The sequence below is a fragment of the Gekko japonicus genome, unplaced genomic scaffold (assembly GCF_001447785.1).
Source record: "Gekko japonicus isolate JY-2015 unplaced genomic scaffold, Gekko_japonicus_V1.1 scaffold2628, whole genome shotgun sequence".
NCBI classification, from domain to species: Eukaryota; Metazoa; Chordata; class Lepidosauria; order Squamata; family Gekkonidae; genus Gekko; species Gekko japonicus.
Window position 1 is genome coordinate 69203 of NW_015174353.1, and position 27906 is coordinate 97108.

Sequence of the window (27906 nt, forward strand, 5' to 3'; positions counted from 1 at the left end):
CAAACTCTTCCTCTCTTTCCAGTTTAGTCATGCTGTCAAATTACATCCACATTAGGGGTTTGGAACTGCTCTCAATTGCAACACTCGGTCAGGCCACTTTACGTAAGTGCATTGCACACAGAAATGTTACACTCATGCAAACAAATCATACGAGGCTGCAGACATTTTAGCTGCATCTCCAAGAAAAATCTTTGATAGCACAAGACATAAATATGGCCCATAATCATCTCGCACAATGGGGCTAATTAACTGAAGTGATTTTTTAAAGAGAAGGTGCAATTAAAATTACAGTCACACACACACAATCACATACCCTCGAATAAAATGGGCTGAAATCAGTTAGACTCACTTTCAGGAAAGCATGCATAAAGGCAATCTGTAAATATATACACCACTTCAATATTTAATATTACTAAATCAAGCTTTTAAAATGTTATCTTTGACGTTATTCTGAATTTTAATCTGTAGGGTGCAGTCAAAATCAGTTCCTATGGAGAGCATTACCAAGGTCTGCTGAGCTGGGGGCTCCAAACCAGGGCCACCCAGAAGGTTTATGGGGCCTGGGGGCAGGTGCAATGAACCCTACAAAGACCCCTGTGTAGATCCACATGTAAGAATTATTGTACACACAGATCACATGCACAAATTCTTACTAGTTGCTGTTGCTTATTTGGGAACATGTGGGCTTTCCTCATTTGTTCTGCAGAAAGGATAACTAAGCAGAGAAGGTTACCCCAGAGACAGAATACTAAAGCACAACAGCAATAGTTTGCGAGTGAAATATTTATTACACTCACGTTACAAAGTTAGGAACTAAAGAACAAAATGAGAAGAGCAGAATCAGACACCTTTTGTGTTTAGGTGCATGCAAGGGGAATTGAAGAAATATTTTCACTGTATGGAATCTGGGTTGCCTGTTTATTTAAGAGAAGTGACACAGAGCAAAGTGAAGTGGATCGGAACTGGCCTTGTGACTCTTTTTCGTGGTGTCCTCCAGTTGTTGGGTTGGATTTAACCAAGTTTTTTGCTTTATGTTGCCAGGTCTCCTCTTTCTTACAGTTTCCATCACACATGGCTCTTTCGTGGTCCAAGGCATCCCCCTTTCCCTTTCTCACCAGAGGAAAAACTGGTTGGATTAACCCACTGTTCACACTCTTGGCAGAAACTAGCCAGTAAACAGCCCCCCCCTTCAGTATTCCAAGGATGAGTTTAATAGCTAGTTTAAGTTTGACCAAGGAGCAAAAAGAATTCAGTTAACCTGTTACGGATTGTCTGCACAACACTGCTTTAAACAATCACTTAAATCTAAGATTACCAGCTTTAAGATGAGGCTCAGAGTTCTCCTGAAATTTCAGCTGATTCCCAAACTACAGAGTTCAGTTTCCCCAGAGAAAATGGCAGCATGGGAGGACAGGCTCTCTGTGGTGTCACATCCAATTTGACAGCCAATTTGGTGAAATGGTTAAAAGCATGGACTCTAATCTGGGAGAACCAGGTTTGATTTGCCACTCCTCCACATGCAGCTGCAGGTGTGACCTCGGGTCAGTCATAGTCATAAATTCTCTCCGAACTGTTCTCTCAAGGTCAGTTCTCGAGAGAGCTCTCTCAGCCTCCATGGCAGAATGTGCCTGCTCTGACCTGCAAGCCATGTTCTACCCTGCCATCCTTGGGGTACCTCATTGGGGGATGTTCCCACTGTTACACAATTTTGTGTTGAGATTCAGTGCCATCTAACACATTTCCTTTTTAATGAAAATTTTAAACAAAATATCAATAATTCAGGTGAAGAACACAGCAAGGCGGGAACTTCCGGTTTATGGCGACACACTAGCGGATGCATCTCCCGGACCTCCCGTGGATGTGATCTGCGCACCAGCGGATAGGAGAGGGGGCGACTGGTCGCCACCCTCCGGGAGCCTTAGCAAAAGGCTCCTAACCATGGGGCTTTTGAAGGGTAGCCTCTTCTCCAGCGCGTTGCTGGGAAATTGAGGCACTCTTCCGCCCTGACGGTCCTGCCACTGAGTGTCCGTATGGAACTAGAGCCACTGACCAGGACAAGCGTCGGAGATCGGGCATTCAAAACGTATTCCGAGCGAGGTCGAAAGACCAACAATAAACTGTGAGTCGAGTTAAAGCGAATGATGGGATCATAAAAAGAAAGCACCCCTCCAGGGACCGGCGACAAAAGCGAGCGGGGGAGGGGCCCCTCCCATACGAACAAACGAAAAAGCGACCTAACGGGGAGGAGCGAAGGCAAAAGCGTTGAAATCTGTTTTAAGAAACTTACCAGAGCGTGAACAGATTACTAATGTCAATCAACAACTCAAAACTTTAAATGAGAATCTTGCAACTCAGCAGCTCCAACTGACTGAAACTGCAAAGAAGACGGAGCAAACAGCTGAGAAAGTTAAGGAAATGGACGCTAACAATAAAAAAGTTAAGAAAAAGGTGAAAATGCTGGGGGAAAAGCAAGCTTCGAACGAATCTCAACTTTTACAATTACGAATGGAGAAAGCAAATCTGATCCTCAGATTTCAAGGGGTCCCTGAGGTAAAAGGGGAGAATCTAAAGCAACTACTAAGTGAAGCATTGGCCCCAGTTACAGATTTGAAGGCGGAGTATCTTGCAAGCAAGATGGATGTGGTCTATAGGGCCTATTCCGTTTACATTCAAAAAAATAATTTGCCTGGGGAGATAGTGGTCAGATTCTCGAAAAAACACGTGAGAGATTCAATCCTAAAAGCAACTACGGGAACACCCTTGAAGATCGGAGACAACAACATTAGGATTCTTAAAGACATACCATTTGAAATAAGACAAAAGAGGAAGACTTGGTGCTTTTTTAACAAAATAGGATTGCCTACAGATGGTTAATTTCAGAATGTGTCATTTTCAAATTACACAACAAAAAAGAGAAGATTGACTCCACTCACAAAGTGTGTGAATTCCTGCGATTGCAACTGGGAGAGACAGCTGAGGACGCTAAGGGAGAAGAGAACAGCAAATCTAGTGGTGAATTGGACTCGGGGTCTTCCGATAAGGACTCTGCTTCTGATAAAGGGGTGACTGCCCCCAAACAAGCATACTGTAAAATTCTAAAAGTATCTATATAGCTGATATGGTTTACAAGGTGCCATTGTTTTTCGTTTAGCCAGAGACATGCGCAGTTATAGCTGACCTACCAAGGCCATAAGCCTCAGCAAAAACAGCAAGTTAACATTTTGTTCTTTCAGCATTTTGCCTTCCCAGCATGCATCCAAACAACAGTCACAAATGAACCAAAGTTAATACCTGAATACATTCATGATGTTAGAATCATAAATGGCACTTAACATATGCACCATGGAAGTGCTAAGTGCACCCACCAAGTCAAACCTGTTAGTCAGTGGCAGAGTACAAAGTGTTCCATAAACTGTGCGTACAACAGATATGTGCCTGAACCTTGCAAAAGGCAGAAAATCTTATGACAAGTACGCTGAATGCATTAAATGATGTAGATGTGCACCTGTGGCCAGCCACTATTTGCTCACTTCTATATGAAATAATGTCCAAAAATATGCATGAAATCCACAACCACTGAAAAGATTTATCACAAGTAAACTGTACTGGCAGTGGAGCAATGACTCACAGCAGTATGAATTCCTGTACAGGGGTTATGTTTTCTCACCGTCAAAAACGAAGGGTATATTGAAATTAAAGCCATCAGAATCAGGCCTATAGAAATGCTGACACAACATTTTAAAATGAAGAACGACGCTGGATGCGAAGCAAAACGCACCAAGACCTTGTGATTCAAGCCTAGAGGATGCAGACACATTGCAGGCACGTGATGAGTGCGCTTGAACAACAATGACTGTATTTCGAGTCGACCACAAAGGGGGGGGCGGCGCGCCGCTGTTGTCACAGCAAAGACTCACAACGCTCCAGAATTTCCGGAAAAGAAAATAAGAAAACTGCTTATCGCAAACCTGCATGCGCGTATCAGGAAACGAGCCCCCACCGAACTCAACGAGGGCTCCTTCCACCCAGACTCTATATTCAGTATATCTGGCACTGTGTGGTGGCAATCGCCCAATACACTGTAACCATATGAACCGGGGCTTAAAATCCTCTGGCTTCTCAAGAAACACACTTCAGAAGAGCCTGCGGTCGCACAGGCGTTCTGCGCCTCCACAAGCGGCCTGGTGCAGGGCTGGGACAGGGGAGCGGGGCCGTGCACGCCGGTGGTGTGAGGGGGCGGGGGCGGCCTTAGCGCCACCTCCCGGGGAAAGGCCGGCCGTTTTGCAGGGCGAAGGAGGAGCTCTGAGGCGAGGCAGGGCGGGTTGGTTGGTTGTGTTGCCGGCCCCGAGCCTAGCGAGGAGGGCTCCTCTGACGTCCGTTCGATCTTTCCGATAGAACCCAGCCCCGGAGAAGGGGCTGCCCTCCCGGCGCTGAGCGGTTTCTGGATTGCCACGGGGCCGCCTCGAGCGCCGCAGCCCTCCAGCAACTAGCAGCGAGTGGGGCCGCCGTGGGCTGTGCGAAGATGGGGAGGCTGGCTGGTCTGGTCCGCCCAGGCGGAGGGTGGCGTTGGGGCCCCAGCCTTGCCTTCGTCGGTCTGCTAGCGCTGCTCCCCGGCCGGGTGAGTGGAGTGTTTCTGGGGGAATGGGGCAAGACCGGCCGGGTATGGGGAAAGTTTTGCGGCCTTGAAAGGAGAGGATTCCGCCGCCGGACTCGGGGCCTCCCTGAATCAGGTGCTTCTGTATGGCGGAGAGGGAAGAGGCTTGTCTTTACGCCGTGGTTGTGGGTTGGGGTAAGACACAAAGTAGACGGTGATCTTAAGGGGTGGGGTGGGGAGTTTGGTTCTGCCCGAAAACATGACTCCCGTTGCATCTTATCTCCTTTTATATTAGGTGGCGCATTTATGAATAGTAATTGGACAGTACTGCTTCAGGTGGCTCTTAAGAAGTTTTGCTTTTGCTGATTTTGTACAATAAGATAAATGCTGGGTGAAGACTCTAGCACTGATCTTAGTTGTCCACTGAACACTTATGCTGAAGCATGGGTCTCTGAACTTAAGCAGTTTTCAGAATCAAGTTTCCAGTCTTTTGTCTAAGCAGTTCTTGTACTGGTTTTCAGAATCAAGTTTCCAGTCTTTTGTGGATTGCAGGCTAGGACTTAGTACGAGTGGCAAGCCTTCCTCTGTGACTTCCTTTCTCATGACTCTTCTGCTGTACGATTGCTCACACTTGGCAGTTTTAAATCCATCTCTTGATTTCTGCTACAGATGACCTTAAACTGTGGTGAACCATTCAGTGTTAAGACATCTCACTTACTATGAAAAGAATAAGAATAAGAGTCATTTTGCAGTAGAAAAGCAGCTTGGTGAATTCAGCTAAAATGTCAAGTTACCCTGAATATCTGTGGTCATTGGACAGGTAAGACAGTGAGATCATGAGATAGGTAGTTTGCAGGCTCACTACTCAAGGCCAATATGATGAACAGGTGGTCTGGTGAAATGTCTGTATCTATTTGCAAAGATGGTTTCTGTTTCTGATGTGTAGACATCATTTTCTTTAATGCTACACTGTTCTTTGTCTGAAATAACCTGATTTTTTTTTTTGGCTGTCAACTCACAGCTGACTTATGGCAAACCTGTGGGGTTATCAAGGCAAGAGAAGTTCAGAGATGGTTTGTCGTTGCTTGCCTCATGTCCCTGATATTCCTTTGTGAATTTCCAAATACTGACCAGGGCTGACCCTGCTTAACTTTCAAGATCTGACAGGATCGGGATAGTCTGGGGCTATCCAGATCACAACTAAAAACTGAAACTTAGCTCACTTATTTTCTGTACAGCACTAAACATTCTAACACTGAAATAAATGCTGAAGAGTAGTTAAACAACTTGCTTAATTAGTAAATTTCACAGCAGTTTGTCGGAATCTTAGCAGCTTCAGTTTACTGACTCGTATCTACTGGCTCATATTCACTTGTCCCCACCCCAACAGTTTCTAGCTTTATATAGTTAAGATATATTATCTGGAGGCACTGAGATAATATATCTGTGATATGTATAATTAAATATGATCTTCAGTCAGTGGTCTGTGCTGCTACTACTACAAAACCTGCGTTAGGAAAACTGAAGCTGTTAGTGCAATAGGTAGTCATATCTGTTGAATCTTTTTCAAGTAGTGCTCAGACAAAACTATTTAAAGATGGCTGAATAAAATATTAACTCAAATTCCAGTGCTTGTTTAGGGTAACATGATAGACAGCAGTGTTTTAGGCATCCAGTTCCTATCATTGTGGATACCAAAAGTTTAGATTTTATGTATGTGCTTTATCTGAACTATCTTTCCTGAATATGAAACATCTAGGAAGATGAGTCTTTCTGTTAACAGTGCTGATCATTTCTAAGCATCAAATTATCTCCTTTCTGTTCACCACAGTGATTAAAAACAATCCAGCTTTTCCCTCCTGGTTGCCAGTTCTCAAAGATATATTCATGGGTCCTGCCTTATTGTATCAGCTGGCAGCTCCATATCTAATTTGGTTTTATTTGTAATCATTGCTTAAAGGTATACTTTTCATTCTTATTTGAATTTCACAAATAGACCAAATGATACATAAAATAGTACCAACTGTTAATGGGAAGATTAAGTGTATGATCTTGCTAAACTGGTGGTAGATACTTCAGCTTAGTGTAGAATTTTGATTGAAAGCCAAGTATTGCTAATGGAACCAAGAGACACCATAGCATAATAGACATAATTGTGACCTTGGCATCTCTACTGCCACAGACCAGTCATGTCATTGGTGCATAACATCCCCATAGAACCCATGCATCTACAGTTCCAATCAACATATGTGATAATGAAAGATACTATGATAATGTCATGGAGCTTAATCATTGCTCCTACACAAAACACAAGAACATACTGCAAAGAAGAACCCATGGCAATTTTCGTGTGAGAAGCCTCCATAGCCCAGTAGTTAGGAAAGCAGCATTTGTGTTTACAGCCACAAGCTCTCAGGCTACCCTGGGAATCCCATGGTATTGCCAGTATCGGTCTACAAACAAGCTTTTTGTGAGGAAGGTAACTACAATCAGACAGGGAAGGAAAGAGTACAATAGAAATTGCAACAGCCAGCCTACCCCATGCTCAGTATGTGTAGGATTGTAAGCCTGCACAAAAACTTCATAGACTATGATAATACTTCCCTTCAAAACCGAGATGTCTTTGTCAGCATACCAGGACTTGGTTCCAAACACAGTGTGCGTTTATATTGGTTTTGGATTGATGAGTAGCACTGTCATGGGTGGACTGCATTCTACGACTCAGCTCAGCTAAGAGCAGCATGTTGACACAAAGAGTCTTCTGCCAGTAGAATGCACTTTGCACTGACTGAATTGCCCTTAAATGAATAGAGTGGAAGGATTCAACCATATGTGTTTTAAAAGTTAGATATGGAGGTGGGAGGGATACATAGGCAAGAATAGTTTCAGAGAGAAGCTGAAATTGGTCTGCAGTAGAACAGTTAGATTTGAGTCCAGTAGCACTTTAGAGACCAGACCAACAAGAGTTTCTTGATAGAAGCTTTTGAGAGTTGATTCTCCCTTCATCAGACATGAGAAATGGAGATCTTGTCCTTTCATCCTGGTCAGAAGGTGGGAGAAGAGTTGTAAAGAATACTTGTAAAGGATGCAGAGATACTATGTATATTGTAATCATCTTGATTAGAGCAGAGGCCGAAATGTTTGGGGGCAGAAAATTAGCATCTGTAGTGAGATAAGAATCCTGTGTCCCTATTCAGCCTGGGGGGGGGGGGGGGCGTTGTGATTTATCTAGAGTTCAGCAATCTTGCATTGTAATCGACCCTTGACTTTTTGTTGTTGTTGTTTGTTTGAGGACTGCCGCTCTTAGGTCAGCAATGGAATGACCTGGAAGATTAAAATGTTTTCCTGATAGTTTTTGAATGTTGCAGTTTTGAATGTTTGATTTATGTCCATTTATTATTATCTGCAGATGGGGCCACACTTACCCCAAACAGATTTTTCTTCAAACTTGGGTGACCCCCTAGGTTTGCAGAAAAGTCTGAAAAGTAAAAAGAAATACATTGGGGGGTTTAAATCCACCCCACCATAGTTACAGACAACACAAATTACCTCTGAGGGCCTGGCTGCTGCTGCTTCTATGGAGCTGCTCCGGGCCCAGCTACGATGTCAGGGAACTCCAGGAGGTGTTTGGCCCCGCTATGGCAGTGGGGAATTCTGAGAGCTGCTCCAGGCCGTGGCAGCAGGGTATGCTGGGAGAGGCTCTGGGCCTGGCCACGGTGGTGGGGAACACCAGGAGAGGCTCTGGACCTGGCTGCAGCAGTGGCAGATGCTGGGAGTCACTCTGGACATGACCGCCACCAGGATCTGCTTCAGGCTTGAAGCAGCTCCCAGGCGCTGCTGCTGCTGGGCTCATAGGTTGGGGAAAGTGGGAGAGAAAGAGAAAGAAGGGGAGTTGGCTGAGGGGGGAGAGAAAGGTAAAAATGGGGTAGTGGCTTGGTGGGGGAGGGGAAGAGAGGAGGGGGGAATGGCTTGGGGAGAGAAAGAAAGGGAAAGAAAGGAGAAGAGGGAAGGAAGCAAAGGTGAGGGAATGCCTCCTTCCTGCAAGTTTCTTGCGGGTCCCCACTTTTGTGTGTGTGTGTGTGTATGTGTGTGTGTGTATTACAGCAATGAGCTGTAGTAGATAATACTGTCAATGGCTGGTAGCACAGAAGCAAACAACAGTACATTGAGAAATGAGAAGTAGATTTCTATTCCATTCCTGGATGGTTCAAATAAGGCATAGCCTACATGTCTGGGGATTCTGCTAGCTACAATTTTTTATTTTCTTAAATTTCTACTCTGCCCTCCCAGCCAGGCCGGCTCAGGGCAGTTTACATAAAATCAGCATATATTTGCAATAAAACAATTAAAACAAAACAATGTTAAAACTAGTTAACAATAACACAGTAGGTGCTAGTATTGTTGTTGCTGGGTCGGCGATGGCTACTATAATAGTTCTTTCTTCCCATAACCGTCTCTTAGGTCTACTTCCAGCGTCTTTCAGGTGGTTGGCACAGGCTGATGTTATAAATTAGGGCTCCTCTCAGATCCAGAATTCATGGCACAAGGCCTACAAGGATAAACAAGTAATGAGTGTTTGGTAAATCTGGCTGGTAAATCTGGCTGGTGATTAGAGTACCTGAGTGGAAGACTACTTCTCCTGGGTGATCCCCTCCTGTTTCCCTGCCCATCTGCCCCCCTCCACTTTTTGCAAGAGAACAAAGTCATGGTCAAGTATAGACTGTAGGAATCTGACCTTGTAAAGCAAGCATATTTGCAAGTAATAAATTACTGATCATTAAAAAAAATAAAATGTCTGAAATTTTTGTTTTAAAACATAGTGTCCTAAAATAAATATGCTTCCAGAACTTTGATATATTGGTGCCAGTTATATTTTCCATGGGGTTATGTTATGTAGAACTGTTAATCAGGAAACATTTTGGAGTTTTATACTGAGTTAAGTAGCTATATGTATTGTACTGCTCAAAACTTAAGCCCAGAAAACTTTGGAAATGAAAATATTAAGTCACAACAATGATCTATTCAGCATTTCAATAAAATAATTCAAAGATTCAAAGAACTTCCTATATAAGTTGAAACAGGTGCCACAGGCACTTCATTCTGTCACAGGGGATATGGAACTGACTCAGCTGGGCCAGATCCCAGGCTGCTTAGGCCTTGTGGAACAGTTCAACTCCCAGCTTTATTCCACTCTTCTTATTCACAGACACCAGCAGTTGAGAGTTACGCTTGCCTGATAACTCGCAACCCAAACACACTATTTCTTTTGCTTAAGAATCATTGTCGTCCTCCAACCATCTTGGCTGTAGGGGAAAACCTTGGAAGATTTGCTTATTATTTCAGAACCAGGCACACATCTTCCTACCTTACCTTTGTAACTTGGTAAGCATGACCCATGTTAGACTTTGTTTGAATGTGGACCGGCCACATAATGCCAGTTACTTGAATAAGATGTTTTTGGTTACAGAAAGGGCAGCTTAAAATGGGTCTTAAACATTTCTCAGGTTAAAAACAGACCGTAAAATAATGTTGCTTTAAAAAAAAAAATCATCCCCTTAATTGAAAGCCTAGGTAAACAGGACCATTTTGGCTTTGGCAGCTAAAAGAAAGTAGAGTAGGCACCAGGTGAGTCTTAAGGTGAAGGGCATTTCACAGGTGAGGTCCCATCACTGAAGAGGGTCGGTCTCTAGTTCCCTCCTGCCTCCCCTCTGATGGCAGGGGCATATAGAGCAGGGCTTGTGAGGAAGATCTTAGCTGTCAGGCTAGACAATATGGGAGGAGATGTTCCTTGCTGACCTCTTCTTGAAGTCTGACTCCTTTCTTCCTCCCAAAAGAATTCCTGAATCTTCTTTTCCATTTCCTTCTCTTATACTTAGAGAGGCCAGGTCTCCCAGTTCATTGGGAAGTTTTCTTCCCCGGGCTGGTTCTTCCCAATGCCACTAAGCTGGACAACAGAAGAGAAAAATTCTGGGGGAAACAGGAGGGGTATTGGCATCGGTCCAACACCATTACATCACTCCTGGTGCAACCCCAAAGTGACAACATTGCACTGGGCGATGATTTATCATTCACACAAAACTCTATGGTTAAACCACAGAAGTTTATGTGAGTGCTAGAGTGTCACCATTTATGATGATGTCACTTCCAGATCAGCCTGGAAGTGATGCCGTGACATTGCCAGTAGAAGGAGGCAAGATGAGCTTCTGGCCAGTTGCCACCCTTGGCAACCTATTGCCCACTAGAGCCCCCTCTCCCAAATATACCTAAAGGAAAATTACTAGCCAGCTCCTAGAAAAATCTCAGCAGTTTTCAGTGCTCTGGTGCCATTATAGATCTTTCAGGCAAGGTCTTTTGTTCTTCTGGTGAACTCCATGAACACTTGAATTGACATCATGCATCTTTGCAGTCTAGAATTTGCGGGGGGGGGGGGGAAGCTTAGTCTGAAACTTCTTGACTGCCTATAAGGGTAGGTTTAGTTTAGCCTCTGAGCATTCCCAAAGTGCAAATTCCATGGTTCAGTACCTTAAAGTGGCAAAATAGGCCAGTATTATAGTTATGTGTGTGAATAAGGGAACTGAGATAATATGGGTTTGCCACCTAGTGAATGTGTGAGTGAGATAACATTTGGATTGGGGACTTGGCAGAGATACATCATGACCCTATTAAACTTCATACACTATTACTTTGTTATTCTAATTGTGATTTCTAGTTCATGTAGTGCTGGCTGGAAGGAAAAACCTCTGTGTTAGGGACAAGATACAAAAGTGCCTGCTGTCAGCACATTTCCTTCCAGCTCTTTGGAAATGTGTTATGACCAGAAGACTTGTCACATGATGTATGTAACATCTTGTCTTGTAAGTCTGTGCTTTGTAAGAGTCTGTGTCCGTCCACCCCCCTTCAAATATTTGAGATGCTGTCGTTTTCTTCTGAATTACTGAAGGCACTGGCATTCTTGCTATCCTTTATCTATTTGCAATCTCTGCCCTTGTTTTAATATTGGCATTGTCAGAATAACATGCTCAGCACTTATATACAAATAACATTCTGGGGTGAATGGTAGGTCCATCGATAATAACTGAAGTTATTAGTTGAGCTTACATTGACAAAGTTTTCTGAGCTTAAGTTTTGAAAAGCAACATTTCACCAACCTTATCTCAGTTCAAAACTCCGAGGTGTTTTCTCATTGGGGGTGCTACTGTTTGCACCCATGTAATACTGTTTTGGAGGCTTTTTCATACAGCACAGTATTATAGTCTCATCATCCCAGGATGCTATATTAAAACTATTAAAGGTAAAGGTTCCCTTGCTTGAAAGCCAGTCGAGTCCGACTCTAGGGCTGATTATTAACAGACTCTTACACATCGGGAAGTCATGAAATAGTATCCTTACCTGGGCCTTTGTACACCTTTTACTTGTTATCAATTGATTGCTTTTCTTCAGCATAATTTACATCAGCTTCTTGAGTAAAACACATGTACCCCAAAACTGTTCTTACCATCTTTTCCTGAAAAAAATTATGTTTAATCCCCGTGTTCAAGTATTTAGAAAATAAGTACTTTTAGAGAAATATAGTAAAAATAATTTTTGGTGCAAATTTAAAAAATACACATCACATATCTAACATCTGATGACTAGCTTCATTTTGGATATTGGGCTTGCTGCCTAAACAGTAACAAGGGGAGAGCAAGATAGCCTTCTTCACGAGGAAATCTCACCTTGTTAACCCTTGGTCATTGTGTATATGCCAAGGGAAGGTGAATTTTGTTCCTGAGGGCATTTGCGGTATTCTCATTTGATAAAAACGTGTAATACTCCTGTGGTGCGTGTGTGCATGCTTGCTTTGTTAGTCTATTGATATTGTTTTTAATTGTTGCTTTCAATAATTTCTTAATTTTTGTATTGTGGGTGTCTGTTTCATTTGTTTAAACTATCGCACAATTGCACTCATATCACACGCTGGTCCATGGGGTCGCGAAGAGTCGGACTCGACTGTGCAACTGAACAACAACAAATAGTTTCATCTTTCTTTGCTCTCTTCAGGAATCTTAAATTGGAATGAAGTGAAATTAAAATCTACATTCTAAAACTTAAACGGCTTCAGCTATTCATGAACATTAGTGTCAGTTCTAGTATGGGTCTTATCACGTGATAGCAAGATCTGTTACATGTAGTAAGAATACAGATAGTCAACAGTCTGCTCAAGATATAGTTTTAAAATAATAGTGGTGTTAAATTACGTACTTTCTGCATTGGGTGAATTGTACTTTCTGCATTGGGTGAATTGTGGTGTGTTGTACTGGGTTTTATCTCTTTAAAAGGCTCAGTGTGTCTGTGTTTTTTGCTTCAGTTCTGTTTTAAGATTTCTGATTGGCTCTACAACCCTAATCCTATTGTATTGCTTCTTGAATTCCTCCCTCCCTCCTGTTGATTGTGTTAACTCACTCTGTGTAATCCACCTGAGTCCAAGTGAGAAAGATGGAGTATAAATGACAGAAATAAAAATAAAACAAAACATACACCTAATTCTGTGTTCTGAGCAGAATCAGGGCTTTTGTTTCATTGATAGCATTCACATGACAGATTGCTTCAGCAACTGAGATGACTTTCAAAAGATGTTTGTAATGCCTCAGTAGCCTGCTGTTCCACAAATAAAATTCTAAAAGTGCTTAGGGTCAAGCCCTTAGGTGCACCTAAACTAGCTCTTTTGATATCAGCCATGGTTTTGAACATCTACTCCTAGGAAATGTTTTCACAATGGGAAGAAATCGGAGTTATAAAAATGCTGAGCTTTAATTCATCTTAACTTTCTTTAACTTCAAAATATCCTCAGAGTTACGACTGCAGACTAATTGACGTATTTTGGGTCCCTAACTTTTGTTGTTGCTGTTGTTATTTAGGTATTTTCAGACTCCTGTGTCTGGTACGGTCAGTGTGGAAATGCTTCTGATGATAAAAGGTACAATTGTAAATATGATGGACCACCACTGCCTCTACCAAAGGATGGCTATGAACTAATACAGGTAAATCTATGGATAAGAATGTTCCCCAATGATCCTAAAAATAACAACTTGAAAGGAGCTGAGGTAGAATACATAGGAATACTTTTCCTCTTAAATTGTGTCTAAATAAAGTTTGTTTTCATTACAGTAGATTATGTATGAATTCTTATCCCTAGTATTAATTTGTATAATATAATATGTTAACTATGCTGTAAACTGCATTCTGATTATTGAACTCAGTTCTCTGCAGTTCGGGGGCCAGTTCTTAAGTCCTGTGAAGTTTAAAGTGAGGTGAAATCCAGTCTCCTTTATTCCAATTAACTGGAACTTTTAAGGTAGAATGAAATATTACTTTTGACGGTCACGCTAATTTTGAAATATGTTTTCTCGAAACCGATGAGTTATTTTCTTAATTACAGTGTTCAGAATCAGGAGTAGGACTTTTAGAGTAGAAACAAATCTGAGATGTATTATTTTTATCATTTAAAAAATTTTCATTCAATATCTGTTTTTTTTGTCAAGGAACTCTGCCCAGGTTTCTTCTATGGGAATGTTAGTCTTTGTTGTGATGTGCCGCAGCTTCAGAGTTTCAAAGCCAACTTGGACCTTCCTTTGCAGTTTCTTTCCAGGTATGTTAGTTATTACCTGCAACATTCCCTAAGAAGTAGTGTTGTCAGCCAGCTGCTGGCACCTGTCCAGGGACAGGGAGGGCATGGGAGGGGCACTGTCACATCAATGATGTGGCATCATTTCCAGGTTGATCCTGCAAGTGACATTGTGCTGGTCTAGGATTTAGAGCAAACTCTGTGTTTTTACCATAGTGTTTCCACTGAATCATAAAGTAGCATGATGCCACTTCTGGGTTCACCCTAGAAGTGGCCAGCACTACAGCAAGAGCCCAGCCAATAAAACATTCAGACAGATTTGATGGGACTATATCACCAATTGTGTAGTGTTTAACACACCAAGAGCCTCTTGTGGCTGCGGTTCAGTAGAGAAGCAGACAGTGGGGTGGGATGGCTTCACTGGTAAAGAATTACTGCAGCCAAACTTTGATACTGTACCAATAAGATGGTCCAACTTAGTGAGGACAGAAACCAGGCAGCCCTGCTATGGAGGATTTTTTATTTTAAATTAGAGGCTGTCTAATAGGCATTCTTAAAAAAAAAAATGAAGGTAACGTCCCTACGGAAAAATTATGTGGCCAATTATTTCCCAGTCTCTAACCTGCCCTTTCTAGGCAAAGTGATTGTGAGAGCAGTAGCAGACCTGGTCTTCTTGGATAACTCATCTGCTCTAGATCCTTTTCAGTGTAGTTTCAGGAGGGGCTATGGGATAGCGACAGCTCTGCTAGCTTTAGTTGATGACCTCATTCTGAATGTAGACAAATTTTACCTGTTCGTTGCTCTTACTGGACTTATCTGCAGCCTTTGATACAGTAGATCATACCATCTTGTCAAGGCACTTGGAGGCAGAAGTTGGTATCAGTGGATGCGTGCTGAACTGGTTCAAATCATTCCTCACAGATTAGATTCAAAGGGTTGCTATTGGAAGCCAATTATTATCAGTGTGGGACCTAACCTGCGTAGTTCCACAGGGTGTAATTCTATCCCACATGCTTTTCAACCTCTATGTAAATCCCTTAGGACAAATCATTCATAGCTTTGGGGTTGGTTGTCATCAATGGGCAGATGATACCAAGCTCTGTATATCCTTATCCAAATCTCCTGGTGAGGAGGTTGAGGTCTTGAATAACTGACTGACAGCTGTGGTAAATTGGCTAAGAGTGAACAACTTGAAATTAACCCCGGAAAAGACAGAGGTGATGTTGGTTGGGAAAATGGAGATCTTTGATGGGGTTCACCTGACCCTTGCTTACTCATTTAAGAGCCTTGGGTTATACTGTGCAGCAGTATTGCTGGAGAAGCAAGTTAATGCAGCTGCAAAAAGGCTTTCTCTCAACTCAGCCTAAGCTGTAAGATGGCCCCTTACATTGATACAGCTGATCTGGCTACCTGGATCCATGCTACTGTGACATCCAGACTAGACTACTGTAATGCACTGTACATTGGTCTTCCCTGAAAATTAATTCGGAAACGTTTGGTACAGAATGCACTAGCCTGGCTATTATTGGGAGCTAGATGGAACATGCATATTATTCCCATTCTACAGTCACTCCACTGGCTGCTAGTTTAAGGTACTGGCTGTCACATACAAATCCCTTCATGGCCTTGGACCCTCATATCTGAAAAACTATCTCTCCCCCTTCACACTGCCACGACAGCTTTGCTCCTCTGAGCAGGGTCTTCTGCAGGTGCCAACGGGCAAAATCAACAACTGCCGATATATGTCTTCTCTGTTGTGCCCCCACGTTATGGATCAGCCTGAGGAAGTCAGGAAGGCTCCTACTCTCCTGGCGTTCCATAAACTATGCAAAACCGAATTATTCAAGAGGGCTTTTCTATGCAGGCAACAGAGTAAATGTTTAATAAAATTACATAATTTAAGGACTATGGTCTATACTTCTGTGTTTAGCTTGCTGAAACAAGGGTCCTACTATGTAATTTTTGCATCATTTAATGTATCATGTGAAGACTTAGGTCTTGCTTCAGTTCTGTTTTTAGATTATTGAATACTCCACCCTGTTGATTGTATTGACTCACACTGTGTAATCCATCCAGAGACCAAGTGAGAAATGCGGACTATAAATGACATAAATAAATGTCGAAAATAAATAAATTTAACGTTATTCACTGTTCTCTCAAGGAATATCTCAGATACCAATCCACACATCGTTTGATAATTGAAATCATGCAGAATAGAGCCAGTACAATCACAGGTTTCTCAGGTGTATCCAAGTTGGAACCTGCAAGACTTGTGGGGGCAGGGGGAATCTCTTCCTACTCTTTCTTCTTGATTGCTGGGTAAGGCACTTGCCAGGCAGTCTGCCTCCCCTATCTGCCAACCCACCAGGCGCGCCCACCTTCCAGGTGCAGGTGGTAGGGGAGCAGCATTAGCAGCTCCTTCCTTCCCAGCCACATTGCCTCCCCTCTGCAGCTTACACAGCAGTTATGGGGGAGGGCAGTGGCATTAGCTCCTACTCATCCTCCTGCCCACCTGTCTGTCCTTCTCCCCACCTGCCAGTGAGGGAGTAGCAGCAGCTCCCTGGCTGACTGCTGCTGTACCACCTCAGTAGAGGAGAGGAGGGCAGGGCTCCTACTTCCCCCCCTTGCCTTTCTACCTGACTTAAGAAATAGTGGGGCAGTGGCTCCTTCCTCACCAGCCCACATTGCACCCTCCACTGCCAGGAGTGAGTGAGTGGGTAGGTGAGCCAGCTGGCAGTGGCTTATGCAGAGGCAGTTCAGGTGGCAATAGCAATGCCTGCCCACCCATCCATTTGGCTGAAGGCAAGGCAGCAAAGGCTCCTGTTTCTCCTCACCTGCCTGCAGTGCCACCACTTCATTGGGGGTAGGTCTTGCTGCTTCTCCTGGCCCATCATTCCCCAGAGAAAAGGTGGGGTGAACTGCATTAGGGTGCATAGGGCTGTGTGGTGTCCCCCCCCCCCCCCCCCCCCTGGCCACAACGGTGCAGGCAACTTGTTCCTGTGTTTGTGGGTTTTATGCCCCCCATGTTGTTAAATTTAACAGATTTTTCTGCAAACCTGAGATATTCCCCAAGCTTGCAAAACAAAAGTCCCCTTTCCTTCCACCTGGCCCCAGTCCGCAAATTTAAGTAGTCACAGATGGGGACAGATTGAGAATTAAATATATTGATAAATATTTGTTGTATATTATTCCATATACTGTATGTATTCTGATGTTGCCTGTCTCTTTTCAGGTGTCCATCATGTTTTTATAACTTCGTAAATCTGTTCTGTGAGCTAACCTGCGGTCCTCATCAGTCCAAGTTTCTAAATGTCACACAAACGCTTCCATATTATGATCCTGTTAGCAAAGAGAACAAAACCAGCATCACAGAGCTGCAGTATTACATTGGAAAAACATTTGCTAATTGTAAGCTAGCCAATCAGATATTTATTGTTTACTCCCTTAATTTATAAAAAGTGATTATTTTTCTACATATACATGTATAAATGGCTGGGTGGTACATCTGCAGGCCATAAGTGATTGACTGGGGTGGGAAAACATTAAAAGTAATCAGGGCTATTTTGGGGCAGGAACACACAGGAACGGAGTTCCGGCTGGCTTCCAAGTTGGCCACGCCCTGCAGGAACTCATTAGCATAATAGGCCACACCCAAGAGCAGAAACGCATTAGAATTGGCTACATTAGGGGTGTGTGGCCTAACATGCAAAGGAGTCCCTGCTACAAAAAAAGCCCTGGGTTTTGACCACAAACAAGGTCAACAGAATAAGATGCAAAAGGTGGGCGTGGCTGGATGACCACACTTCTGGTAACATGGGTGTGTGGCCTAATATGCTAATGAGCTGTGCTGTCAGGGCTGTGGCCTAATAGGCTAATGAGTTTCTGCTGTTGGGTGTGGCCTATTATGCTAATGAGTTCCTGCTGGGCTTTTTCTACAAAAAAAGCCCTGAAAGTAATCATCTTGCTGGCTAATGGGGATCAGTCACTAGTTCTATTTATGAGACTGATTTAGGAGACCTTTACTTGGGCAAAAATTAGACCCTTCCCTCTCATGGGAATTGTGTGTCCTTCCTATTCCCCCCCCAATGGCTCCAGGCTTTGGGAGTCATGCAGTGGTGCCTTGCCCACTCTGACAACTGATCTGGTATTTTCTTCCTTGCCTGAGGCAGCAGCTGGGCTACAGCTGCTTCAAATAACAGTCCTGTTGCATAACTTTCCTGCTGTGCAGTGTCCTTGCTCACCACAGACTGGAGAACCAGAGCCTTGCTGCAATTTACTTGTACTTCACTTGGTTTCTTGACCACAGCCACAGATTGGCAATTTCACCCTTATTTCCTGTCCCTTGAGTGAGGTGTCTGCCACCCTGGATGTCTCCCTTTGTTCTGCCTTCTCCAAAAGACAAAACATGATGTTTTGTCGCTTCAGCAAAACTGTGCAGAGGGAGACAGGGCCTCTTTCACTTCTATTCATAACATTGATAAGAGGGATATTTGCCATTGGTTATGGTTAATTCTACAGTTTCCATTATGTCCATGAGTCTTGTTATAAACTTAGAGGTATTTTATTCTCGTAGACAACTTACAACATTCCATTTGTATCTTTCAATATTGGCAATATTTTCTTTCTCATCCACACTTCTAGCTATGTATAATGCCTGTAAAGATGTGGAAGCTCCATCAAGCAATGTTAAAGCATTAGGACTGTTGTGTGGGAGAGATGTTAAAGAATGCAATGCAACCAATTGGATTCAGTATATGTTCAGCAAGGATAATGGTCAGGCTCCATTCAACATCATTGCAGTTTTTTCAGGTAAGAAATACAAATGTTTTAAGATACTTTTCCTTACCGAACTGTAGTTAGCAAGATGGTTAGTAGCAGCTTTATATTACATGCATAAGTGATTAAGCTGCTGTTGTAAAACATACGAAAATATTTGGCTTTATCTTTTGCAGTTACATTAATCTGGCTAATTTAGAAGTGCAGGCAGCAGAATAGTTACTTTAGAATTACTTTTGTGTTTCTTTTTAACTTCAGCCTAGCAATTGTTTAGTATTCTGTGGGAAAGTTTATTACATTCTTAATCGCCATCTATAAATGATGTGTTTCAAAACTACAAAAGATTAAAAAAACTGAGGGAAGTGCTAGTTATAACTCCATTTTATCCTGCTACTTCCATTTCAAGAGCTCAAGTTGGGGAATTCCAGTTGAAATAATAGCACAGGTATGATCAATCACTGGTTGAAATTGTTCATTAATGGATTTCAGCTTTATCTAGCTGAACAAGAACACCATTTATATATATTTATTTATTTACAAAAGTAATATAACTCTCTTTTGCCATCATCAGGGCCACCAAAGTGGCTCACAGATTAAAAATATATTTAATAAAAATGTATCTTAAAAACATTAAAACCAAACAAAAACACATCATTCAAACAGTTAAAGTAACATTAAAATAAACGTATAGTACAATAAAAAATACATCAGAATGGGAGGAAGGAAGGATTACCGAGAGAATACCAGACAAAACAAGAAATCCTTTATCCGCTGGTGGTAAGCAGCAGTGGGAGGGGACACGTGAATCTCTCTGCGGAGAGAATTCCCAAGGTTTGGTGCCATGAGACTGCCACCCACCTAGTTTCAGAAGGCAGGGCCTGGGAAGATAGCAGTTGAGTAGGTTCGTAAGGGAGTAGGCTGTCCATCAGGTATTCCACTTCCAAGCAATGAAGGGTTTTAAAGGTCAACATGAGCACCTTGGCTTGTGCCTGGAAACAGTTTGGGAGCCAGTGTGGAAGGGCAAAGACTGATCAGGCCCCAATGACCCACTCTGATCAGCATCCTGGCTGCAATGCGCTGCACCCGTTTGAGTTTACGAACCTCTTCACAAGGGCAGCTCCACATAGAGTGCATTGCAGTAATCTGTATGAGATGTAACCAGGGCATGCGCCACAGTGGCCAGATCTTTTCTCCCCAGGAAGGGCTGCAGCTGGTTAACCAGTCAAAGTTGGCAAAGGGCATTCTCTGGCCACAGCTGCCACCTGCATATCCAACAGATGGCCTGGGCCAAGAGCACACCCAAACTATGGACCTTGCTGCTTCAAAGGGACAGGAACTCCATCCAGAATGGATGGCACCTTAAGTCCCAGGTCAGATTTTCGGTTTACTGTGGCAAGCATGAACTTGGGCTCATCCCCTAGCCAGATGTGGGAGCACTGCAAAAAAACCCAAAACTTTTTTGCATAGCCCTTCATGCAGAGCAAGTAGGGGGCCTAACCCATTTCTGGATACATTCCATTGCACTGATGAGAAGCCCTCACAGTAAGGCCAGTGTTTTGATCTATTTAAAATTCATAGACTCTGCAGCTGAAAGAATCTGAAGTGATGTGAAAATGTGGCTGCTTTTAAACCTTTACACCCTGTACTCCTTGTAGAGTTGCCAAGTCCTACCTTAAGCCGCAGCGGGGGACTCCCGGCTTGCTCCAGGAGCGGAAGTGATGCGGCCGTGTCGGGCGCGCCGGGGGCGGGGCTGTAGTCATCCGAGGGAAAAACATAAAAGTTTTCCCTCGGATGACTGCGGCCCCGCCCCCGGCGTGCCCGGCGTCGCTGGGTCTCTTCCGGGTGACGTGCTGACACCGGGCACGTCCCATGCTTTGGGGGTGGGGTTCCCCCCGGGGCCCGATCCGCCGGCAGCGGGGAACGGGCCTCTGGGGCAGGGGTTTCCCTGCCCTTCGGGGGGACTTGGCAAGCCTAACTCCTTGCCACTTCTCAAGTGGCTTCCCTTAGTCAAGTATATATCAGCTAAAATACAGCATTAGTAATTAAACAAGGACTAGGACCAGAAATATATCCCCCCCCCAATCCACAACCAGAGTATGGTATAAAATAATATAATTAAATGCTCTAACAATATATAGTACTGCATCATAACCAAGGGCTACCATAAAAATATTCAGGAAACAGTTATGTATGAGGGCAGGAGAGAATGTGTGGGGAATCCTCAAAAGGCATGGGGGGGGGGGAAGAAAAGGCACTCCTTTTCATGCTAGGTGAGTCTCTGGGGGAAGGAGCTCAACAACTGAGGCACCGAAACTGAAAAGGCCCCGTTGCTGGTGCTTGCTCAGCTCTCCTCTCCAGGTGAGAGTGCAGACAGCCAGGGCCTTAACTGATGGACAGGCTCATGTGGGAGTAGCTGTTCCTTCAAATAACCTGGTCCAACCATTTTAAACTGTGCCTGGAAATAATTAGTAGCCAGTATAGGCCTTTTCATACAGACAAGACACATTCCCTGTAATCCATACCACGAAGTAATCTCACTGGTGTTCTTTGCACAAGGTGAGACTTCTGAGCTGCCTTCAAAGGCAGCCTCATGTAGAGTGTATTAATTTAACTGGGTGTGACCAGGGTGTGGATAACCATGGCTAGATCGTGCCTGTCAAGGTAGTTGGAATACTGCTGAATCCAACTAAAGGTGAGCTGCAGAGGAGGCTTGTACCTTTGAGTGTAGACCTATGCTACAACACCTCCAAAGCTGCTGCCTTGCTCTTTTTTGGGGAAGGGGCGGTAAGGACAGACTTAAAATTCAACCTCTGATGGCCATGGAAGTTCAGCATTGTGATCATAGTGCTCTATGTGTGTCGGAGAGGGTAACTTGTTACAAAAAATGGTTTTATGTAATTCTGAGCAGTTTTCTGCAGGTTTTCTAATGTATTGAGATTAGTAAGCATCTTACATTACCAGTGCTTCAGTAAACTTAGTATGAGTGAGCTGTGGAATTCTTCTGATGGCTTACTAATACTAAGAGACAAAGATGCCAAACGGCTGTTTGTGTCACTTTTAAGTCATAGGTTGTATGTGCAGACTCAGTGGCATATTGTACCTTTTTGTTTTTGTATTTAATGTATTTTGTTCAGATGTTTCCATCCATGGAATGACTCCTATGAATAATGCCACCAAAGGCTGCAACGAGTCTGTGGATGACTCTACAGGGCCGTGCAGCTGTCAGGACTGTTCTGCTGTCTGTGGTCCCAAACCAAAGCCCCCTCCACCTCCCGCACCATGGCTTTTGCTTGGTTTGGATGCTATGTATGTCATCATGTGGATCTCCTACATGGGATTTTTACTTGTGTTTTTTGCAGTGGTTTTGGGAGTCTGGTGTTACAGGTGAATAGCCACCCTTTTATATATAATGTACAAAGTCTTGACACTGAAAAATTCATTGTGCTTTCATTAATATAAGGTTAAATGGCATGTACACAAGCTGTTTGATGAATGTTTACAAAATGCACCTTTATTGAGAATTTCAGTAGTTCTGTTTATAGTGTTTTTCGGTTAAATACCCATTGTCAGTGCATGTTGCTTAAAGTGTTTTAAAATGTATAGGTTCAGGATATCATAGTAACCATATGCATAACTTTCCATGTTCATTCATTAGTTTATAGTGATATCTATGATGGAGAGCCCATGCAGTGTGATGAGTTGGCTACCTTAAAGTAATTTGGTTGAAGTGGGGGAAATTTGGATAGGCAAAGCTTAGGAATGGTTAGTGTGAGCAATGCCTTGTTTCGCTTCAGCTGTAGAGCTTTGTATGATTCAAAAATACAAAAGGTGGCAGAAGAATATGATGATGAACAAGAACTCTCTTAGGAACATTTATTTGTAGCTATTTTTGTCCCTAATTTTTTAAAAACAAGCAAACACCAGGCCAGGGGGGACACATTCTCCATAAAATGTAGTTTTCAGAGTTGCTTTTTAAATTTATGACTGATGTCCCTTAGAAACGTTGTCTGTGCTTAAGCACAGTTGCATCATCATAGCTGGGTACAATAAAGCTGTTGTTTGAAATGCTGCACACCAAATATTGTCAGTGTAAACTAATTTTGATGTATCTGATGGTCATGTGTTTGACTGCGGAAGCCTTTTAAAAGGCCAGTCTTGCAACAGCAGAGAATTGTCATTAAGACAGGTAAGACTGCTTAAAAATTTAGTGACAAACATTTAGTTCCAACAAGTTAAAATTTAGTTGTTGTAGTAGTATTTTAAACTAGGGTGCTTTTAGAGAAGCTTGGAGTCAGTTGGGTCAGTTCACATACAATATACCAAACCATGGTTTGGTATCTTGACCCCAGGTTCATGGTTTCCCCCTTCTAATTTAGTTAGTCTTTACAGCTAAACGTAGTTTTCTGTTATATGCAAGGTATGGTTACCCCTAAAGAGGAAGAGTAAATAACTGAATTAGTGGAAGGATAGGGAGGAACACATCAGTCATAGAGAAGAAATATTCAGGCAAGGAGACTGTAAAAAGGTATCCACTTAATGGTGCTATGCTGGGGAACATCTACAGACATTAGATGTGGCCGGTTTTGCCACTGAAATGGTCTGGTCTGGATGTTGTATTCCATAAGAAAGTATCAGTGCAAACCTACTTGCCTGGTATACAACCTATTTGTGCAAGAGTATTGAAATTAATACACTGTGTATCAGTGCAGACTTGGTTTCCAAAACATGCTGCTCTATCATCACAACTACACATTCTTGTGCCTATAGGAAGAGGTTGTGTATTCAGTTCATGAGTTGTGTACTGGACTACATCTGAAGAGAGAGTGTTGGTCTGAATGCAAGCCATTGGGGCCTAAGAGGTTTAGTTTTACAACTCTTACATTAGGTGTTGACGATCTCTGTCTATGTTCTTCTTGGTCTGGCATGTCTTTAATCAAAACAGAAGAATGATCTAAGTGATATACTGTGTGCTTTCCTTTGCAGGAAGAGGCACTTTGTTTCTGAGTACACACCTATTGACAGCAACATTGCTTATTCTGTTAATTCACACCAGAATACTGGTAGGTACTAGACAGTAATGATAGAGTTTGACTAAGTGTCGTTTGGTTTTTCTCCCTTTACAATGGCAATCATAACACCATTGCTAAAATTACTCTTTATTGTTTTGTGGTTATATACTAGGTCAGTATTTTTGGCATATTGTTTCGTATTGCCAGCTTCTACATCAGTTTACTTCCCTCCACTTTCATTAGCTGAAAATGAACCTAATCGTATAACATGATTGGCTTTTAAATGTATCTTGGCCTTCAGGGGTATCTTCAGCCTCGTTGTGTCCCAATTTGCTGTGCTGTCTTGGGGGGGGGGGGATATGTGCACAGACCAGAAAGCACAGAATAGTTGGATCATGTTCTGTTTTAGGTGAAACTGAGAATAGCAATATATTGGCTGTCACCTCAGTTTTATGCTTTTGCATCTATATTACAGTCAACCAAAGCACTTAGCTTTTTAAATGTTACTTAGATAGTCATGTTGTGGAATGAGAGCAATGTCATTTACCTTGTATATTCTTGCAGGTGATGCTTCTTGGTGTGAAAGGCTTGGTGAGAAGTTTGAGAATGCGTTAAGAGTCACATTCACATCATGGGGAGCTTTCTGTGTCCGAAATCCCAGGCCTGTTATTGTCTTCTCCCTGGTTATTATTGCCATGTGCTCCTCAGGCCTGATGTTTGTGAAAGTAACTACAAACCCCATAGATCTCTGGTCATCACCCCGTAGTCAAGCTCGTAAAGAGAAGGAGTATTTTGACACTCACTTTGGACCTTTCTTCCGTACTGAGCAACTTATTATTCAAGCTCCAAATACCAAGCCGGAGATCTACTCGCCGTACCCATCAGGAGCAGATGTTCCCTTTGGGCCACCCCTTACCAAAGAGATCTTACATCAGGTAATACAGAACTTGGCCCTCTGCATGTGCAGTAGGTGTACATGTAAGGCCTGGATAGCTGAGTGCAGGTTTTCCTTGTCTTTGGGACGTTATTAGCAATTCCTGATAAAGAAACCAGGAAAATCCCACTGTGGCTGAAGTCCTTCCATCAAGCCCTCGACTATTTCAGGTTAGGTGCTTGCCAAAAAAGGGTAGTCAGATTTGTGCACCCTTGCAGAATCTGCTCTGGTATTTACCATCATTGTTGTGGCTCTGTGAGGCTTGCTGTTCTATTGGAGCACTAGGTTAACTATACACACTTTGATTTAGGATTGCTCCAGGAAATCATGATGCACCTAATCTAGCATTCACAATGGCGGCATGCTAATTTGTAATATAGAATTCAATAAGTGGGGGCCCATAAGACATGCATGGGGGAGGGTGGGATTGTAATTTACCTTGTTTACTCTGTGTTCCCCACATTTCCCTCTTTGATTTCTCCTGTCTCCCACTGGCCTTTTCCCTCTGGCCCTTTCCCTCCCCACTTATTTCTCTTCCTTTACCTGCCCCCTTGCCTCTTCTGTCCCTTCCTGGGTTCACCTAGCAGTGGCACCTTCCTCATTGCTTCTCCAGTCACTGCCACACCTGCCTGTCTGGTTGCTCACAGCACAGCCTTGTTCACCTGCCTGACTCACCCAGTGATGACTCTTGTCACCCTTCCTGCCACCTCCTTCCCCTCCCCCCATCACCTCTAGTGTTACAGTGGGACCGCCTCCTTGTGCACCCAGCAGTGGCACCTTGCAGCTGCTTCTGCTTTCTTTGGCTCTTTGTGTTTATGGGGTTTCTAAGCAGCCCTCAGAAGGGCAGCTGAGATTGTGTGGCACAGTGTCAGGGTTTGTCTCAAGTTTGTACAAAACATTTTACTACTGGGTACCTGGCCCTAGTGTGTGGGGTTTTTGATCACGGGCTGGGTACAGATTAGATATATCATTAGATAACTGTTTGCTTCTAATATAGACAGTTAAAGACTGGCTTATTAAGCTTTATGAGTACGTGATGTTACAGCATTCATTACTATCTTTCTGACTTTTTTCTAATTAATACTGTGAAGCCTCTGTTATCACCAAGAGAGAATTTTTTAATTAAATGACACATTTTGTTTCGTGGTTTTTGTCAAAATACTGTATAAAAGACTGTTTAATGCATGAACATAGGGAAAATTCTCTTGTATTTTACTAAATGCCATTTCGGTGTTTTGCTTTCTCATATTTCCAGGTGCTAGATTTGCAGGATGCTATTGAAGATATAACTGCTTATTATAACAATGACACCGTAATGCTGAAGGACATTTGCCTGGCCCCTCTTTCCCCCTACAACAACAACTGTACCATCCTGAGTGTACTCAACTATTTCCAGAACAGTCATTCTGTCCTTGATCATTCAGACGGTGACTCCTTTTTTGTCTACGCAGATTACCACTCTCACTTCCTGTACTGTGTCCAGTAAGTAGAGGGAATCCCTCACCCCTTCTAACAGTAGGCTAGGTTTAAAAACTGCCTTTCTGTCTTGGCTTGACAGGCTGGCGTTCACTTTCTTTTTGTCATTAGTTTTCTGTCCAGGAATGACTTGCAGTGACTCTCGGTTTACTGGTGTTTCAGTGTATTAAAGCTGAACTCATAAAGAGAATGTCTATGCTTGGAAGGTTTTTTTTTGTTTTGGGGTTTTTTTTTACTTTTATAGGAGCTGCGGTGGCTCAAGTGGTTAAGACGCTGACCCGCAGGCTGTGGAAGGTCAGTAGTTCAGCAGTTCGAGACCCGGGTGCCGCAAGACGGAGTGAGCTCCCGTCTCTAGTTCCAGCTCCTGCCAACCTAGCAGTTCGAAAGCAAGAAATTGCAAGTAGATAAATAGGTACCACTTCGGTGAGAAGGGAACAGCGTTCCGTGCGCCTCGGTGTTTAGTCATGCCGGCCACATGACCACGGAAACGTCTTTGGACAGCGCTGGCTCTTCGGACTCGACTGGCTTTCGAGCAAGGGAGCCTTTACCTTTACCTTACTTTTATACCTCACTACTAAATTCACTTGCTTAGGAGGAAGACTTCTGCTGGTTTCAGTGGAAATTTCTCATCAGAGTATACTTAGGATTGAGGTGTTAAGCAATAAAGCAAGGCACACAGAGTCAAGGAGAAGTCGAATGAAAAGTATGTTCTGAATATTTAATGAACAGAAAGTTCTGAAAGCCTTGACAGAATTGCTGAGTAACTTCTATGTGCTAACTGCAAGAAGCAATTCTTGGGTAGCTGTTAGGGCTGAGCTGCGGTGGCTCAAGTGGTTAAGACGCTGAACTGCAGGCTGTGGAAGGTCAGTAGTTCAGCAGTTCGAGACCCGGGTTGCCGCATGACGGAGTGAGCTCCCGTCTCTAGTTCCAGCTCCTGCCAACCTAGCAGTTCAAAAGCAAGAAATTGCAAGTAGATAAATAGGTACCACTTCGGTGGGAAGGTAACAGCGTTCCATGCGCCTTGGTGTTTAGTCATACCGGCCACATGACCACGGAAACGTCTTCGGACAGCCGTTGGCTCTTTGACTTTGAAACGGAGATGAGCACCGCAACCCTAGAGTCGGACTCGACTGGCTTTCGAGCAAGGGAATCTTTACCTTTACTAAGTTATTACACAGCATGCTATCAGTGCATTCTTGTGTTGGATATGAAATCTGATACAATTTAATCTGTAACAATTTAATATGTAATGTGCATTCTGTTCTACTTTTTTCTGTACTGCCCCTGCCCCTTGGATCATTTGCAGCATTTTTGATTAATTTTACAGGGCTCCAGCATCTCTGAATGATACAACCCCACTTCATGATCCATGCTTGGCAACATTCGGTGGACCTGTATTTCCATGGCTGGTGTTGGGTGGATATGATGGTAAGCATCATGTGCTGAAATGACTTTGGAAATCCTGATAATTCCTTTTGAGGGGGAATTGAAAGTAAAATGAATTTTAAGCTTG

At 43.2% G+C, this 27906-nt stretch overlaps 1 protein-coding gene across 1 annotated transcript in view; it reads left to right on the forward strand.

The window, feature by feature from the left end:
• Positions 1-4300: 4300 nt before the first annotated feature.
• NPC1 (Niemann-Pick disease, type C1) overlaps positions 4301-27906 on the forward strand; it is a 44051-nt gene continuing 20445 nt past the window's right edge. Inside the window, exons 1-10 of the mRNA XM_015424326.1 lie at positions 4301-4618; positions 13492-13614; positions 14116-14222; positions 17431-17606; positions 18840-19007; positions 22109-22358; positions 23958-24034; positions 24548-24918; positions 26173-26399; positions 27721-27821. Coding sequence (XP_015279812.1) covers positions 4523-4618; positions 13492-13614; positions 14116-14222; positions 17431-17606; positions 18840-19007; positions 22109-22358; positions 23958-24034; positions 24548-24918; positions 26173-26399; positions 27721-27821 — 1696 coding nt within the window. The 5' untranslated portion in view covers positions 4301-4522. The remainder of the gene's footprint in view (positions 4619-13491; positions 13615-14115; positions 14223-17430; positions 17607-18839; positions 19008-22108; positions 22359-23957; positions 24035-24547; positions 24919-26172; positions 26400-27720; positions 27822-27906) is intronic.